General features: G+C 33.2%; 1 protein-coding gene across 1 annotated transcript in view; it reads right to left on the bottom strand.

Annotated features, from left to right (window-relative positions):
- Nucleotides 1–760: 760 nt before the first annotated feature.
- The window catches only part of pemt (phosphatidylethanolamine N-methyltransferase), a 41606-nt gene continuing 24701 nt past the window's right edge, over nt 761–17665 (bottom strand). The window contains exons 5-6 of the mRNA XM_089014697.1: nt 5990–6064; nt 761–1334 (exon numbers count right to left, since the gene is read on the bottom strand). Of these exons, the coding sequence (XP_088870823.1) occupies nt 1286–1334; nt 5990–6064 (124 nt within the window). The 3' untranslated portion in view covers nt 761–1285. The remainder of the gene's footprint in view (nt 1335–5989; nt 6065–17665) is intronic.

Below are 17665 nucleotides of genomic sequence, written 5' to 3'. Positions count from 1 at the left end.
AATGAATAAATAAAAAAAGCAATTGTAATTAAATATTCTTTATTTTCTCTGTTGACCGATTTTATGGATTTTAGTTCGTAATTTCCGATTTCATAACAAACGAAAAGAGAAACCAGTCATTTCATGTATTACATAAACACGTCCAATCAAATAGTAAAAATAGTGTTAGCAAGAATCTCATTGATTTAGCAAAAAAAATAAGGGGGGGGGGGTCGCAACAGCAAAATTTGTCTTCAGTCAAATTTCTTACAGAATGAAAAATTAATATTTTTGTCTACTTCATACAATTTGTTTTTAACAGGCATTTTCTTTTTTTTAATCAAAGTATTTTGCTTCAAGTTTATGTTGGAATAGCGTCAATGCTTCCTGCATTCTTAACATATAATAGTGGTTTATAAATGGTTCCTAGAGCACCACAAAAAAGTGGTTGCAACAACAAAAATTTTCAGTCACATTTCTTAAAAAATGCAACAACAAAAAATTTCCGGCACATTTCTTAAAAAATAATAATAAAAAAAAGAAAATGTTTTTTCATATTTTTTTTTTTTAACTGGCCTTTTCTTTTTATTTTCTAATTAAATTATTTTGTGTCAACCTAATTAAACTGCGCTACCGTAAATGTTTCCTGCATTCTTAACATATAATTCTGGTTTATAAATGGTTCCTAGAGCACCACAAAAAAAGTGGTTGGAACAACAAAAAATTTCAGTCACATTTCTTAAAAAATAATAAAAAAAAAAAGAAATATGTTTTTTCATAATTTTTTTTAACTGGCCTTTTCTTTTTATTTTCTAATTAAATTATTGTGTGTCAACCTAATTAAACTGCGCTACCGTAAATGTTTCCTGCATTCTTAACATATAATTCTGGTTTATAAATGGTTCCTAGAGCACCACAAAAAAGTGGTTGCAACAACAAAAATTTTCAGTCACATTTCTTAAAAAATAATAACAAAAAAAAAAGAAAATATGTTTTTTCATAAATTTTTTTAACTGGCCTTTTCTTTTTATTTTCTAATTAAATTAATTTGTGTCAACCTAATTAAACTGCGCTACCGTAAATGTTTCCTGCATTCGTAACATATAATTCTGGTTCATAAATAGTTCCCAGAGCACCACAAAAAAATCCCATATGTTTAGCGAATCAAAATGAGAACCCAACTTTGTGCAAAAGTCAACGCACAGCAGAATGGAACACGGGGAATTGTCTCTATAATGTCAAGGTTCCTCTGGATCAGCGTGGGTGGGGCGTGGGGGATATCCTCCCACAACCCAACAGGATGCGATTATTCACGTTTGCGCGTCCTCTGCTGATAGATTTGCTCAATGAAACCTCTGCAAATAACAGCAGAACAAACATATTACGGGACAATAAATCGGAACGCCGTACCACACTGTACCAGGATCCTTTCAATGTTCCATCAACCGTGAGTTTACTATATGGGGGCTGATATAAAGATGGCTTCCGTTTTACGCAGCTGGAAGTTCACACATGAAATTGAGAAGCAGTGTGGTTATAAGCGACGATTGAGGGCCTCTCAAAGACTTTTTAATCGATCTACAACGTGGTATCATCCTGCCAGGGATTTGTTTTGTATCGACCCAGGATGCGCTTAGACCACCTTTGAACGGGTCAGATTTTTGTCATTTTTGCGGAGGTATGAGCGCCGTTGATTGGTAAACGGATATCGACAATCACATGAATTTGACCCTTTGACCGTTAGTCCTTCGTCGCGTTCACGTGATCGTCTAAAATCTTTATATCGAGTGATGATACTGTTCTAGATTTTTTTCTCCAATATACGCTCCGAAATCAGTCAGCTGACAATGGGAAACGTGAAACGTGTTCATTATCTATGAATGTTAATATTGGATGGATAGAAATGGGAAATAAGAGAGGGGTCGTTTTTGAGAACTCTGTCCTTTCAATCCTCTGAAGTTTGTTTTGTTGCCTTAACAAGTCTTACGAATTGATAAAATGGAGTCCTCTGAGAAAAAGAAAAAAAACTTTGACCAGGCTGTTAGTCATAATAACTTGAAAGTCATAATAACGGAGGCAAAGGGTCGTTTCTTCAGTGACTAGAACAAAGATCATAACCAATAAAGTGATACTTCTACTGAAAATAAGACATTGGTTCTGGAAGAAATTTCTTAACTCATTCACTGCCATGAGATGTGCAAAAATGTGTCCACTCAAGTGCCAGGGTTTTTTTGTCATCGTCACTCGAATTCGCAGGACCCACCGAATATTGAGTTTTAGGACTACATAAACATTCAATATAGTGTTAGAAACCTTAGACACTCCTTCTTGCATCAGAAAAAAAGTTAGTGCCTAAATTTTATGGGTCTGGAGTTATATGAGCTTGAAATGAGGGCGGCTGTCCAAAATACAATGCAATTCATACATATTCTTTATATAGCGCTTGAACAACAGCTGAAGCCGGAACAAAGGGCTAGCATGGAAAAAAACGGAAATGCTGAGTCCTTGTGGAAAATGGCCAGCGCTTTATCGGCACCGAAGCATGCAAAAACAAAACACAAAAAAATTTGGGAATGGCGCTCTACGTCTTATTTTCCATTCCCGAAAAAAAATTGTGAACGGCAGTGAATGAGTTAATGAGAAAAGTTTGTAAGTCGAGACGCATTTTCCATGTAAATGCCCTAATCCGTTCCAAGCGACCGCAAAATTTAGACAGTTTCCTCAGGCAAAAAAATAAATAAATGTAAAAATATGGAACGTAATGCTATTAGATTATTGCACAATAAACGACAGTTGCTAAATTTAATAAAGAATAAATAAGACCGTCATTTCAATTTTAACCACATATTAGTTCTTTTCTCTCCATATTTTATATTCTCTCTCAGAGGTGGTTTTTGCTTGGCCTTTTTGTAAAAGAACTGCTCCAAGGATGCTTGCTTTTATCAGTTTTTAACAATCCTTTGAAAATATCCAAGGCAAAAAATCAGCGGAATGGAAAACTATTGAAACACCTCATGGCCTAAAGGCCGAATGACGAGGATGTTGCACAGTTACATGCATGGACACGTAGAGGTCCCTCTTAGCCAATAGGATGGCAGGCTGATGCTCGGGAATAGCCAATTGCAAAGCAGCGATAGGCATGTTGCATTCAGGAAGAGCTGCGAGTAAAATTTGTTTCATAACAAGAGCTAATATTTTCCTGTTGAGATATTTCCTAACTTGAAAATATATTCACTGTACTGTACGCGGGATCATTGCTCATAATGGTTCACTTAGAACGCTTTCATGCACGGATAACTCAGCATGTGTAATGATTTTTCGCAACCACAAACGGTGACTGGATGACACTGTCACTTGAGCGCGCCGCCTTCACAGGACCCAAACAAGCTTTTCAAAAAAGGAACTGGACTTGTCCCCAATAAAACGAGGCCACCCTGAAATACAGAATAGGCCATCTGTTCCCGTTATGTCGGGGTCTAAATAAAACTGTTGAAGGTATTTTAAACAATTTAACAGGGTCAGAAATGTTCCATTTTTGACTATGAGGCACATATTGGGTTTGTTCAGTCCATATTTTTGGTGGTTTAACCATTGGGGCAGGTTAGTCCCCAAACATACATTTTTTGAAATCGCAGTATTTCGATCAGTTTAACTCATGCGTTGCCATTCCCGAATTTATTCGTGAATTGAAAAGTGTGACGTGGAGCACCATTCCAGAATTTGTTCGGGTTGTGTTTTTTTTCCCGATAAAGCGCTGGTCAGATATCTGGCAATGTTTTACCCTTCCGCAAGAGGGCATCATTTGATTTTTGTTCATGTTAGTGCTTTGTTACAGCCTTAGCTATATAAATCAATATGTATGAATTGTATTGTAAGGTATTTTGGAGAGCCGCCCCCATTTCAAGCTCATATAACTCCAGAACCATATAACTTAGGAATTATCTATTTTTTGTCTGATGAAATAAGACCGTCTAAGATTTCTTACGATGAATTGAATGTTTATGTAGTCCGAAAACTCAATATTCTATGGGTTCTGCAATTTGAGTGAAAATGACAAAAACCCTGGCAATGGAGAGGACACATTTTTGCACATTGTCTGGCAGTGAATGAGTTTAAGGCTAATTTTATGAAACTTTGCCACAATGCCTTTTTTTGTTGCATTATTTTTAATCACCAGGCTTAGACTGAGGTTTTGCCACCTGACCCTGGATTGGTCACCAGACATGAGAAACTATGTTTGGCCATTCAGTGGCAGGGCAAATCTTAGCAACAGTTGGACTGGTTGTCAATCAATGTCAGGGTGAGTGGATCCCAACAATGGAATGAGCCTTTAATTCACACGTTGACATTTTCCAACATTTAGAAGACATTCATCCATCTTGCACTCTACACTGTGACTATGAACTATCAATAAAGTTGAAACGAGTCAAAATTTCACTCTATATTCTATCAATTTTCTCAATTTTCGTGGGGCTGCCGCTGCTCACCCACAGAAAAAATATCCAGTGACTGAAAAGTGTCCTTGAGTACTTTTACGTCAAGGTGCCTACAATTGTTAGCTTAATGTCTGTTTTGGGAGCATTGACTCCTATAATAAACATATTTTTGATGGAGTCCAATCTTGACATTTTAAATCACTTTTTTTTTCCCATGAATGACTTTTAAATCTAAGCTTTTCCAATCAAAAATAGGGGAAAATATATTTCAGGTCGAATGATGTAACAAATCCACATTAGGCCATTTTTCTGCGCCAACTCGTTGAGGGACTAATTAAAAAGGGTAATAACTTGGCACCTCGCTGTGCAGGATTGACATCACGCTGTGATTATTTCCATTTGATCTAAACTGTGCCACTCTGTGCAAAAGTGAAAGAGGCCCCAAGCGGGTTGTGTTGAAAACTTCTGGGAAGCCTTCAAAGCAATCCGGTTTAATCTAAACACAAAAACATAGCTGATGACTATGGTCATCTAAAGTTTATTTGTTCACAAAAAAAGCCAAATAATTATTGGAAACCATCAATGCATCATCATGCATTAATGGGAGGGTCATAAAAAAGGGAAGTTTGGTTACTGAGGAGTAGTTTGTCCTGTGCATTTCAAATCAGGAGTAAAATTACATTTTTTTTTTTGCCCACCAGTTTTCAAAAGCACTTGATATGTGCACATTTTCAATCATTTTTTGTGGTGGGTGGTTATGAAAGAGTAACAGTATTCCAAATTGCAAACCATATCAGGTTTGCTTTCGTTGAGTACACAATCATCTAAAACATTCTAGGTAAACGTCATCAAGGTATTTGCATTCATAACTAAATTATTTTGACTCCTGCTGACGTGCAAAAAGTGCTGAAAATAGGCCCCTCCAACTCCCCATATTATTAAAAAAGAAATTTGTGGCATTGCTTTGGGTGGTGTTTTTTTTTTATTGACTACGATTCATTTGCCATAATACTAATGACTGTAATACGTAATATTTTACGTCAAATCTCCCCCAATCTCAATCAAGATGGGAGTCAGAAGTGACGAATTTGTTCGCGCTCATGTCATAAGACCTTGGCAGAGCAGCCATTGTGAAAGCATTGGCGTGCTGCGTACAGTCGACCTCTCTGACATGGCACCAGGTGTCACAAAGGATCCATGATGTAAAATACGATATGGATTCACCTTGAATCTGGACATAGCATTATTGTCAGAAATCTACAATCAGCGACAAATACAGAATACATGTCATCTGCATACGGTCTTTGCAAAATAACTACTATTCTCTAGTTTGAAGATTTAATAAAATCAATAGAATATGCAGGTTGAAAAGGAATTACAATCTATCTATCAGCATCTCACTAGCTTTCTATCTATTTTAGTTACTTCGGGGTTGAGTGAATGCTGGCGCGTGTGCGTATACATGAAACATATATTATTATTATTATTATTATTAAAAAGCACTTGTACAGTGGAAATGTGTTTTGTGGGTCCATTTATATACTCTAAGTGCTGTAGTCTTGTGTAGCACTTACCCCTCAAAGTGTATTGCTATCTTGTAGACCAATGCTACAATTGCAGTCAACACAAGACCCACGGGACTCGCACTTCTGGTAACACACAAAAGGAAAATAAAAACACAGAGAAAATAAGCGGATTTCTCTGTTCGGGATGTCTTTAAGTCAATAATTATTATGAATAGGAACAACTCAGACTGATGATGGTCTTCCAAAGAGAAAGATTCATAGATTTTATTCAAATTTCGGAGCCAACGTTAGCAGAATATAATTGACGCTACCAGACAGGAAAGGCTACACTGCGACATTGACCGATAGAACATTTAATTTCCAATTAATCATCCGTCAGAAATGACGTCTACAGATGAAACACATCGACGGCACAATACGCTGACCTACATACTCGTACTCTGAAAGTGGCCCACTGACATACTTTTTTTGTTGTGGTCAGGAAAAATAAAAAAAACGCACTTCATACAGAATACACGCAAAGTTTTGAAAGTAGAGAAGGGCGTGAGGTCAATAAAAAAGAATAGGATAAACTTTGGGCGGACTACAAAGAGCCTTCACGTTTCAAGTGTAAAATATTTCCGCATCAAAGGACAACCGACGTCTCCGGACAAGTTGTGTCCATAATTTGTAAAATGGCTTCAAATGACTTTTACTGGGCGTATTTTAATAAGATTCCACCGCATATAGCTATATTTTACGTTTTAGGACTCGCGCTGAACATTCAGGAAGTCTTGTTTTTGAGTTGGTGACGACGAGTCCGTACGTGACGTCAGAAAAGGACCGCCTCCTCACCGTAAAAAAGACGCATTGTAGCGTCTTTCCATCACGTCAATGTATTTTGCTGTACTGTTTTTTTTTTTTGAAAACCATGTTTTACACCCAAAAGTCACCAGCAAAGGGAGGCAAACTCCATGGAGTGTATCAGCCTGTGGTAACGAGCTGATTCATTCCTCACCGGAGCTGGTCGCCATTTTGTGCCTGTTTTTTTTTTTGTGAGAGATTGTCCCCCAATGTTGCCTCAAAATGGCCCAAATAAATTCTTTAATCGATTGCAAACATGTATCCTTTGCTCATCAGGACTATTTGAATCATATTCATAACTGGATGTGTAACAAGAAAGCATATTCTCTGAATCTGAAGCCATTGTTTTGATTCACAAGCAATGCAAGACGTCTTGCCGTGATGTCACGAAATGGGGGCGGGGCTTTCTGAAAATGGCCCATTCGCAGGTCAATTTTTTGCAGACTTTGGACACTAAGTCATTTTTATTGGTGTTTTGCATTTGACTAAAAATATCATACTGCACGTTTTGGGTATTTTAGATGCTATAAAACATTTTTCTGGTGTCAGTTAAAAAACAAAAAAGTGAAGTCTGTTGTCCTTTAAACCCAAAACATTCAAATAAAGAAATCAATCATTGTCCGACTTTGTATTTACAACAACCAAACCAGCCAAGGCCAATTTCTTTGTAATTAATGATGCAAAAAGAAGACGATGGACACCAACGCCATAAACATGGCGGTGAGACACTATGCTGAATTGTTGATGCCACTTATAAAACTGACCCAATTCGCCAACCAGTGATGGTGACACATGGAGAAAGGAGAGGCGGAAAAAATGGTCAGTTCATGCTGTGACCTTATTTTTCTCCTTTATTTACTAATTGTGAGCTAATTCACTCCGTTAATGAACCGCTTGTTCATTTTGCCTCACGTGCACTGACCATTTCAACAACCCTGTAAACATAATAATTCAATCATGCTTAAACAATCATGAATAGTTTAAAAAAATATATTTTTATTTCTTATGGAATTGATGACCTTCCAGTGTAGAATTTGCATTATCGTCATGTGCCTGTGTGGGTTTTCCGCGGGTACTCTGGCCTCACACTTGAAAACCCAAATCATCTCTTAACTTATTCACTGCAATTCCCCAATTTATTTGGGCATTGAAAATGGAGCGTCATTCCCAAATGTGTTCGGAGTTTTGTTTTTTCTTGAAAGCGGAGGGGGGGTAGGGCGATGAAGCGCTAGTCAGACCTCTGGCAATGTTTTTTCCCTTCAACAAGGGGGAAGCATTTGCTTTTTGTACAGTCGCCCCCACTTGCACCTCATATTACAGACCCAAATAACTTGGGGAAAAAGGCCAAGCAAAAACCACCTCTGAGAGAGAATATGAACTAAAGGGGACAAAAAAAACAATGATGCGGTTAAAATTGAAATTTTGCACAAATCTTGTTTCTTGTGCAATAATTTAATAGCATGCGTTACGTTTTTTTTTGCATTTTTATGCTCTCGGAAATATTTGTCAAAATTTTGGGCTTGCTTGGAACGGATTAGGGCATTTACATTGAAAAGGCGTCTTGACTTACAAACTTTTCTCATTAACTCATTCACTGTCATTCACAAATTTATTTGGGAATTGAAAATATGACGTAGAGCGCCATTCCCGAATTTGTTTGGGTTTTGTTTTTTCATACTTGGGTGTCGATAAAGCGGTGGTCATGACCTCTAGCAATGTTGTTTTCTTTTCCACAAGGGGGCAGCATTTTCTTGTTTTAATGTTAGTGCTTTTTTTCCAGCTTCAGCTGTTGTTAATGGCCAATACGTATGTATTGCATTGTATTTTGGACAGCCACCCTCATTTCAAGCTCATAACTCCAGACACATAATTTAGGATTTTTTTTTTTCTGATGAAGGAAGAGAGTCTCAAGTTTATTACGCTGCATTGAATATTTACGTAGTCCTAAAACTCAATATTTTGTGGGTCCTTCAAATTCAGTGAAAATGACAAAAACACAGTGGACACATTTTTGCATGTCTGGCAGTAAATGAGTTAAATATTCCACAATGACTGCGTCAAAAATATGCTAAAGCGACTAAATGCACTTTAAAAAGAATTGATTCAATGAGTGTCAGCACACTAAAATAATCACGGCTAAAAGTTGTCAGGTTATTTGCTCATAATGCAAATCCTTGATACCATCTGGAGTGGTAATTTACAATGATTTTTTTGTTTTTATTATTTATTTTACGTGCGCACAAAAGTGACTGTGATCATGAATAAGCATCATGGATTGGTTCACGGCCATAAGGGATTTCAAGATGTTCGCCTGAAGCACCGTGAGAACATGCAAATGAGGACTCACAAAGTCGCACATTCCAGAATTCAACATTCCACCATCTGCTGCTGTTTGCTCTTTCTTTGGCATTTGTATGATTTTTTTTTGGATGAATTATGCTACAAATAAATATCTGATATCTGGAAAGGATGATGTGTAAATGAGGCAAAAAGACAACAATACTTAACCACATTTGTCAACACAAGAGATGAAGAGTGAATTAAGCGGACACGGATCATATATTTATTCATTTGTTTATTTTTTTTACGTGTTTATAAGTTTGTTCATCCATTCATTTATCTGTATGTTTAACTGTTTATATATCTGTATATGTATCGATTTATTCATCTATTCACTCATTAGTTCATTTATTTATTCATTCATTTATTAACTAATTCATTCAGTTATTTATTCATTCATTTATTCACTTATTTATCCATTTATTTATTCACCCATTCATTTATTTATTTCTTTTTTATATTTAAGATGCATTTATTTATGCGTTTATTTATTTCATTCATTGATTGATTCATTTATGTAGTCATTCATTTATTTTTTTTACTTGTTTGTTTTTTATCTGTTTGTTTATCGGTGTGTTTGTTTTTTTTAATCTAATAATCTATCAATTTGTACTAAATTTACTTTTTTCGTTTTAATTCATTTTAAAGTTGTTTTTTTGGTCTTTACTTTTGAAATCATCATTTTAATTTCGAACTAATATTTTTTAATTAATAGTTCAAATGTTTTTGAAAGTAATTTTTCTTTAGTTGGATTGGCAAACAAAAATTTAATGTTAATTTGATGAAACTTTGTCTTTTTCTGGGAGCTTGGAGGTAATAATTAAAAACGTAAGTTTCTTTTTGGGGAATTAAAAAGGTTTAATGTGGAAATTTTCATTTGTCTTGGGTTTGTGCTTTAAATGGTGAAGGCATTATTCAATTTTTTCCGATTGGGATATGGTGGGTTATTCTGAAAACGTGTAAAAGCCAATGCTTTTTAAAGTTTTCCCCTTTTATTTGATTTTTTTTACATTTTTTGATACATCTCATTTTGAATCCGCAAGGTTTTATGGGTTTCGTAGAGGGATTCCCGATCGTACGTTGTTAGCTCCCCTTTTCTTTAATTTTTTAATTCATTTTTGACCTTTCCGAATTTGTCGGCGTTTGACAATCGGCCCCTTTTTGTGGAAAAACTCAAATCTTTTTACCATCATCATCCCTCGGAATTTTTTAATAGTGTTTTTTTAATTTCGATTTTTAACGGAGTAAATTTGGCTTTTTTTGCCTTTCGCCTTCGAAGTTTTTTTTTTAATTTCTTGAGCCTTTAGTTCGTTGCCTGGTTATTCGTACCATCAATTTCCAATCGAGTCTTAATTTTTAAATATTCTTTCTGTTTGGCAAGGAGGTTTATTTTAATTATTTGGCATTATGGGTTTTTTTAAATGAAGAGATTAAAGCCCCTAAATAACAATTTTTTGGAATAACCCTTCAGTGATTTTGAATTTTATAGGCATAAAGTTTAATCCCCTTAGCAATTAAGCTTTCCATGGCAAAGTTTATCGTTTCCCGTTTATTGCTCCGAAATTTGCCGAATTTTTCCCATTTTATAACAATAACCATGTTTTTTAAATTTTAATTAATTTAAATTTTGTTAATGGGTTACACATTTTTGAAAATTTTGGGATTTAAAATTTGGATTAATTTAATTTTTGAATTTAAGTAATTTAAAATACCGGATTGAACAATTTAAAACACTGTTGGAAAAATTTAGAAAATGACGAATTTTTGAATTTATATTTGTAAAATCTTCCAATAGGGGATCAAAATGGGTTTTAAAATGGCCAAAGCCGCATAAGAAATTTGAAGCCCCCATATGTATAATGGCCATTGTGTTAGAGATATGTAAAATTTCCTTAAAAAAAGTTACCGATTCTGTATTAAATCTATATGTCAAACTTATTTTATTTCCCCTTTTATTAAAAGAACAATTTTAATTTTGCCATTCATCAATATTATTTTCATGATATCATCAGTTCCATGTACTAATCATTAATATTTGTCCCTTGATGTTTATAGTTATTTATAAAAGCGAAGTTTACCTGATTCCCCAAAGTTTTTCTTTTTTTTTTTTGAATTATGGTTATTTAAAGTTATTTGTTTAAGGTTTACCCTTTTTTGGACCTTCTCTATTACTCAGACAATTCATTTGTTAATTTTAGAAGTAAACCTTATTTCATGCAAATCAGTATTATTATTTTAATAATTATATTTTATTAATTTGGTATTATTTTAATTAATTTATTTTTCATATTAATTCATAAAATAATTTTATTTAATTTCTATTTTATAATTATCCCCCGTTTGTACCAACATTATTAGAATATTAAAATTTTTCTTCCAATGAAAATAATTTTATTAAGCGATTTGCTAGAATGAATTTTAGAAAACATGGCCAATTTGGGCTATGTTTGAATAGATTATTAAAATGTTAAATTAAACTTAAAAATTAAAGGTTTTATTTTTCATTATTTTTTCCCATATAAAACAGTGATGTGAATGATCACATATCATATATATTGTTAAACCTTTGTTATAAAAATAAATAATTTGTATTCAAAATTTTCTTATTCAAATATTTATCCAAAATTTTATATTATTTCTATCTTATTATTTTTTTAATATTTTTTTTTTATTATTTGTCTATTAACTTTTTTTTTATTTGTTTTGAGAAAATTGTGTTACCAAATTTTTTTTATTGTTTTTATTTTTTTTGGCATTTTTTTAATTCCATACATTAATTATTTTTATTAATTTTAATTTTAATAATAATATAATCTTAATTATATTTTTTAAAAAAAAATTTAGTTTTAAATTTATTTAATTTATTATATCACTAAATATTTTTTAATTTTTTTTATGAAATGTGATTACTTTTAATTTTGTCAATAGTTAAAATTAAATTTTATTTATATAATTTTAATGCCCAGATTAAATATTTCATCACTTTTTTAATATTTTAATATAAACAAATATTTTTAAATAAATTAAGCATTTTTTTATTTTGTTAAATTACATGTTACCGTAATTTTTGCATTTAAATTTATAACAATTTGGACATTTTGTTGATGAACTTAAAAAATAAGAATGTTAAGAATAATGGAACATAAACTTTTGGGCAAAACAAAAACTTGAATTTCCAAAAGTATTGTGACAAAATGGTTTTATTGGTGGGTATACCCAAAAAAACATAATTTTATTACTTTGATAAATTGCTTTTTTAAACAATTACAATTTGCAACAAATATTAGGACAAAATAATAAACTTTCCATGATCTTTATTTTCAACGGATTTTAATACTATTAAAAATTCTTTGTTTTGATAAATAATAAAAAATATTAAAATTTTTTAGATATTCGATTTTTATATAAAAAGAACTAATTGTTTGACGACCAATTTGTTTTAAATTTTTAAGCTTTGTTTAAATGGGGAGGTCAGAACCAGATTTGTTTTTTAATCCCCTTTTTCACTTTTATAAATTAATTTTTATTATTACTTTGTTCAGTTTTTTTTAATCATGTAGTTTAGTTAAAAATATTCGATTCTTATATGAATTATTGAAGACCAAATAAATTGCAGGGAATTTTAGTCTTTTTAAATGAATATGTTTTTTGTTTTAACGGCTTTCAATTTTAAATATCCCTAAACCCTTAATGTTTAGTCTTTTAATTTTTATCTTAAGATTTTATTGATAACAAGATTACCCAATTTCCTAAAAAAAAAATGTTTTGTATTTTTTTTTAACCCTTATTCTATTCAAAAATTAGTGTTCAATAAAATTTATTTTTTTCCTCATTCAACTTAAGTTTATTTATAAACTTTTTTAGACCTTATTTCGAAAATAAAAATTTAATTTAAATGAAAAAATTTTTCATAATTTTTTTTTTTTTATTTTTTATTTTGGGGCTAAAAAACCCGGTAATGGAAACTTTTTAAACCCCTTTAAAAAGGCCCCCGTTTTTAAAACAACCTTTCAAAAAAATTTCCCCAAAAAAAAAAAAAATTTTTTTTTCCCAAATATTTTTAAAAAATGTAGGGAAATTTTTTTCCCCTAAAAAAATTTTAAAAAATAAAAAAACAAAAAAATAAAAAGGTTTTAAAAAACCCAAATTTTTTAAAACCATTTAATTTTTCCCTAATTTTTACAAAGGGGGCCCGTTTAAATTTTAAAAAACAAATGTTAAATGGGGTTTTTTCAATTTCCAAAAAAATTGGGGGGGAAAACCAAAACCTTAAAACCAAATAAAAAATTTTTCATTTCCATTGTTTTTAATTTTAAAAAATTTTCTTTAGGTTTTGGAATTTTTGGGGTTTTTTTTTTTTTTGACACACTTAATTTCAAAAAAAGGGGGCCCAATTTCTTAAAAAAAAAAATTTTTCCTAATTAGGGTTTTTTCTAAATTTTTTTTGAAAAGGGCCCCCAGTTTCCCCTTTTTAAATTAAATTTTTTAATTCCTAAAAAAAACCCAAAAAAATTTCCGGCCTTTTTAAAATAAAAAAAAAAAAAAAATTTTTTTTTTAAATTTTTTTAATTTCAATTTTTTTGAAAACTAAAATTTAAATGGGTCCTTTAAAAAATTTTTAAAATTAACAAAATAAAGTTAAAAAAAAATTTTTTAAAAAAAATTTTAAATAATCCCAAAAAAAAAAAAGAAAACCCCTTTTTAAACTGTTTTTTTTTTTAATTTTTTTTTAAAATTTAAAATTTCCAAAACCAAATGGGTTTTAAACCAAAATTTTTAAAATTTTTCCTAACCCCAAAAAAAAGTTTTTTTAAAAAAATTTAAAAATTTCAAAAAAAATCAAAACAAACTATTTTTTAAATAACCCCTTTTTCATTAAAAAGGTGCAAAAAAATGGGGTTTTCCCCAAACTTAAAACCCAAAAAAATTTAAGGGGACAAAACCTTTTAAAAAATTTAAAAAAAGTAAAAAGGGAAAATTTTTCCCCCTTTTTTTTCTTTCCCGCCCCGGGGAATTTTAAAAAAAAGGATTTAAAATTTTTGCCCCGGGAATTTTAAAAATAAAATTTAAAAAACTATTTTAACAAAATTTTCCCTAAAATTTTTCCAAGTTGAAAAAAATAACATGACCCAGCTATTTTTACTGGGGAAAAAAAAGTGAAAAAGAGATCTACAGTAATTGAAAGAATGGGAATGTCATTCAACCTTTTGTCAGCTCCATGGAAACGGTATTCATAAGAAATGCGAGCAAGATCAGACGAAAAGTGGCAATAGAAACCCGTTGGCCTACTTTATCTTTAAAGAGACACACTGCATTAAAATATATAAAATGTATGACGTTTATTATGGTTGGTGTTTGGTGTCATTGAGAGCAAGAAAGTATTTTGAAGGAATCCAGTAATTTTGATTGGATGGTAAAAAAAATAATTATTGTGGTTGTATTTTGAAAAGACGTATGGCATTCTACTGAGAGCTGTTCTAAAATGGAAGTCGGGCGAGGGAAAGGACCATCATTGACCCTTTGTAATCAATCTAAATAAGCAAGCAATTACCAGTGGCTGGCAGTGCGATGCGTGCGTGGTAATAATGAGCAGACAGCAGTCGGTTTGTATTTTTTTTTATCTTCAGAAAGGCGGAATACTTTTTTTTCTCTATCATTAAACTCTGCAAGTGGTCCTTTGATAATTGATTTGGCTGGTAATTACAGAACTTTTCATGTGCGTCTGAGAGCGAAGGCCGCATGCTTATGGCACACCACACTGAGGGACGTGACTAACCTAACTGAAAAAAAAAACCCAAAAAACGCAGCTGGTGGGGGGCGTACCATTTTTTTTTCCGTTGCAATGGGTTCATTATGGGCCTTTTCATACCGCACTTGGCAACGGGCCGTCAACGAACCCGTTCACTGCGGATTGTGCTGTGAGGGTGCAAGGACGGAATGACATGTCGCGGTGAAAATGTTCATCACGAGAGCATCGTGGCGATGAAGTTTTTTTTCCGTAACTTTTTTTCACAAAAAATTATATGGATGATGGATAGATGGATAGACACTGTAGATAGCTAGCTAGCTTGCTAGCTGCATAGCTCGATAGCTAGATTTTTTTTGATGCAAAAACACCACTTTAAATATTGTATGCTTATTGGACATGGGCAAAAATGCATCCCAAAATGCTTCTTTCTTTTTATCTATTTTATAATACAGCGAGACCTCAACTTATCTTACAAACTTTTTGTCTTACAAATGTCAAATTTATGAAAATTAAACCTTATAATAAGCCCTATTTTCATAATACACACCCACCACGGCTGGCGGAGTGATCTTCGGCGGAAGCACAATTTCGTTAATTACAGTCCTCATGTAATGTCCCTCTTTCCAAACAGCAATTCCCTTGGACATTCGACCTCCAACGCCATTCCATCAAGCCATAAATGTAAATAAAGTGACTTTATGATACGATTCAGTGTATTTCTTTCATTACAATACAATAGCACATTTATTATACATAGAATAAGGTAGGTTGTGTGTAGTGTTTTGGGCTTATTTAGTTTATTTTATGGAAACCCGGGAACAGATTATTCAATTTTAATGGTTTCCTATGGGAACATTTTTTTTGAGCTACACACTTTTCGCCTTACACACTCTGTCTGGGAACCAATTAAGTTCGTAAATTGAGGTCTCACTGTAGTTGTATTAAGTACATCCTGTCTACCTGATATCTAATTTAAAACAGATTCTTATCTTACAGACAGTGTTTCGGCGTCTACTTCAGCCTTCGTCAGAGTGTCACGGATATTTTATAATGTTTATTATCCAGTGGATTAGAATCACCAGATTAGGCGGATCCGATCCCAGTTCAGGGAACACCCCCAACTGAGAACTAGTTTAGCGATGGACACATAATCGACGAACAACCAGTCACGCTTACATTTACATCAGACATCTTTTAAAAGTCTTCAATGCCTGTTTGGTGGAATGTAAGATGAAATTGGCATACCCAGACAAGCTTTATCAGAATCATAACTCGAAAGCCTTTAAAGGGCAACTGACGTCACTTTTTTGTTTTTTAACTGACATCAGAAAAACGTTTTATAGCATCTAAAACACACAGTATAATATTTTTATTCAAATGCAAAACACCAATAAAAATGACTTAAAGTGTCCAAAATCTGCCAAAAATTGAGCTGCGAATTGGGCAATTTCAGAAAGTGCCGCCCCCAGTTCGTGACGTCACGCCAAGAGGTCTTGCAATTGCAAATTTTGAATCAAAACAATGGCTTCAGATTAAGAGAATATGCTTTCTTGTTACTCATCCAGTTATGAATATGATTCAAATAGTTCTGAAGAGGAAAGCATAAATGTTTGCAATCGATTAAAGAATTTATTTGTGCCATTTTGAGGCAACATTGGGGGGAAATCTCTCACCAAAAAAAGAGGCACAAAATGGCGACCTCCTGTGGCCACCTCAGTTTCCACAGGCTGATAAATTCCTTATATGGAGCTTGGATGCCCTCTTCTGGCAGCTTTTGGGTGCAACACGAGGTCCCCAGACCAAACAAGTACAGCAAAATACATTGACGTAATGGAAGGACCGCTACAATGCGTATTTTTTTACGGTCAGGGGCGGTCCTTTAGTGACGTCATATATGGTATCGTCACCAACTCAAAAACAAGACTTCCTGAATATTCAGCGTGAGTCTTAAAACGTAAAATATAGCTATATGTGGTGGAGTCTTTGTAAAATACGCTCAGTAGAAGTCATTTGAAGCCATTTTACAAATTATGGACACAACTTGTCCGGAGACGTCGGTTGTCCTTTAATAGTCCCACAATGGGGACATGTTCAAATGGGGAATTTTTTACCCAAGCACAAGGAATGCCCAAGCTTAGAAAACGAGCCTCAAAATTGAGAATCTCGGGGCGGATATGTAATCCACCCCATACAAAAAAAAGACATTAATGTATCTACTTTTAAACACCTGTGTTCGAGTGCCCTAGGGTTTAAACTGTCTAGCTCCATATGTCACAAAAAATGTATACCCTGAAGTAGAGACTGACCTTTAAAAATGTTTTTAACAATCAGAGAAAGCCCGAGTAATGAGAAGTCTTGTTACAGATGCAAATGTTGAACGTCATCAAGCTCAGTAGGTTAAGCAAAATGTCATCACTGCAGGCCCGCTAACAATGTGACATTAACTGCACGGGGAGGAACTCTCCAATTGGAACGCCATAGAAAGTCGTGTGGTGTCATGGTATCTGATATTGTTATTTCGCGTGAACTGTTTTTTTTTTTTTGCGCTTTGTTATGGCTGCAGCTGTTTTGAAAGCGCAATATACACCAGCAGATTTTTATTTAGTAGCCAAAATGGAACTGTATAGTGCCACTTAGCAGTTTTTTTTTTTACAACGATACTAGTGCAGCGTGTTCTACCGGAAACAAATTCCTTGTGTGTTCTACATACTTGGCAATAAAGATGATTCTGATTCTGATTCTGATTCTGATATAAATAAAAAGTATTGTACGTCTCGGAAGATATTTATGAC

Source organism: Hippocampus bargibanti, linkage group LG15 (assembly GCF_051943395.1).
Source record: "Hippocampus bargibanti isolate YZ-2025 linkage group LG15, ASM5194339v1, whole genome shotgun sequence".
Classification (NCBI taxonomy): domain Eukaryota; kingdom Metazoa; phylum Chordata; class Actinopteri; order Syngnathiformes; family Syngnathidae; genus Hippocampus; species Hippocampus bargibanti.
The sequence above is the reverse complement of the archived record's forward strand: the minus strand, read 5'-3'. Positions and strand labels throughout refer to the sequence as shown.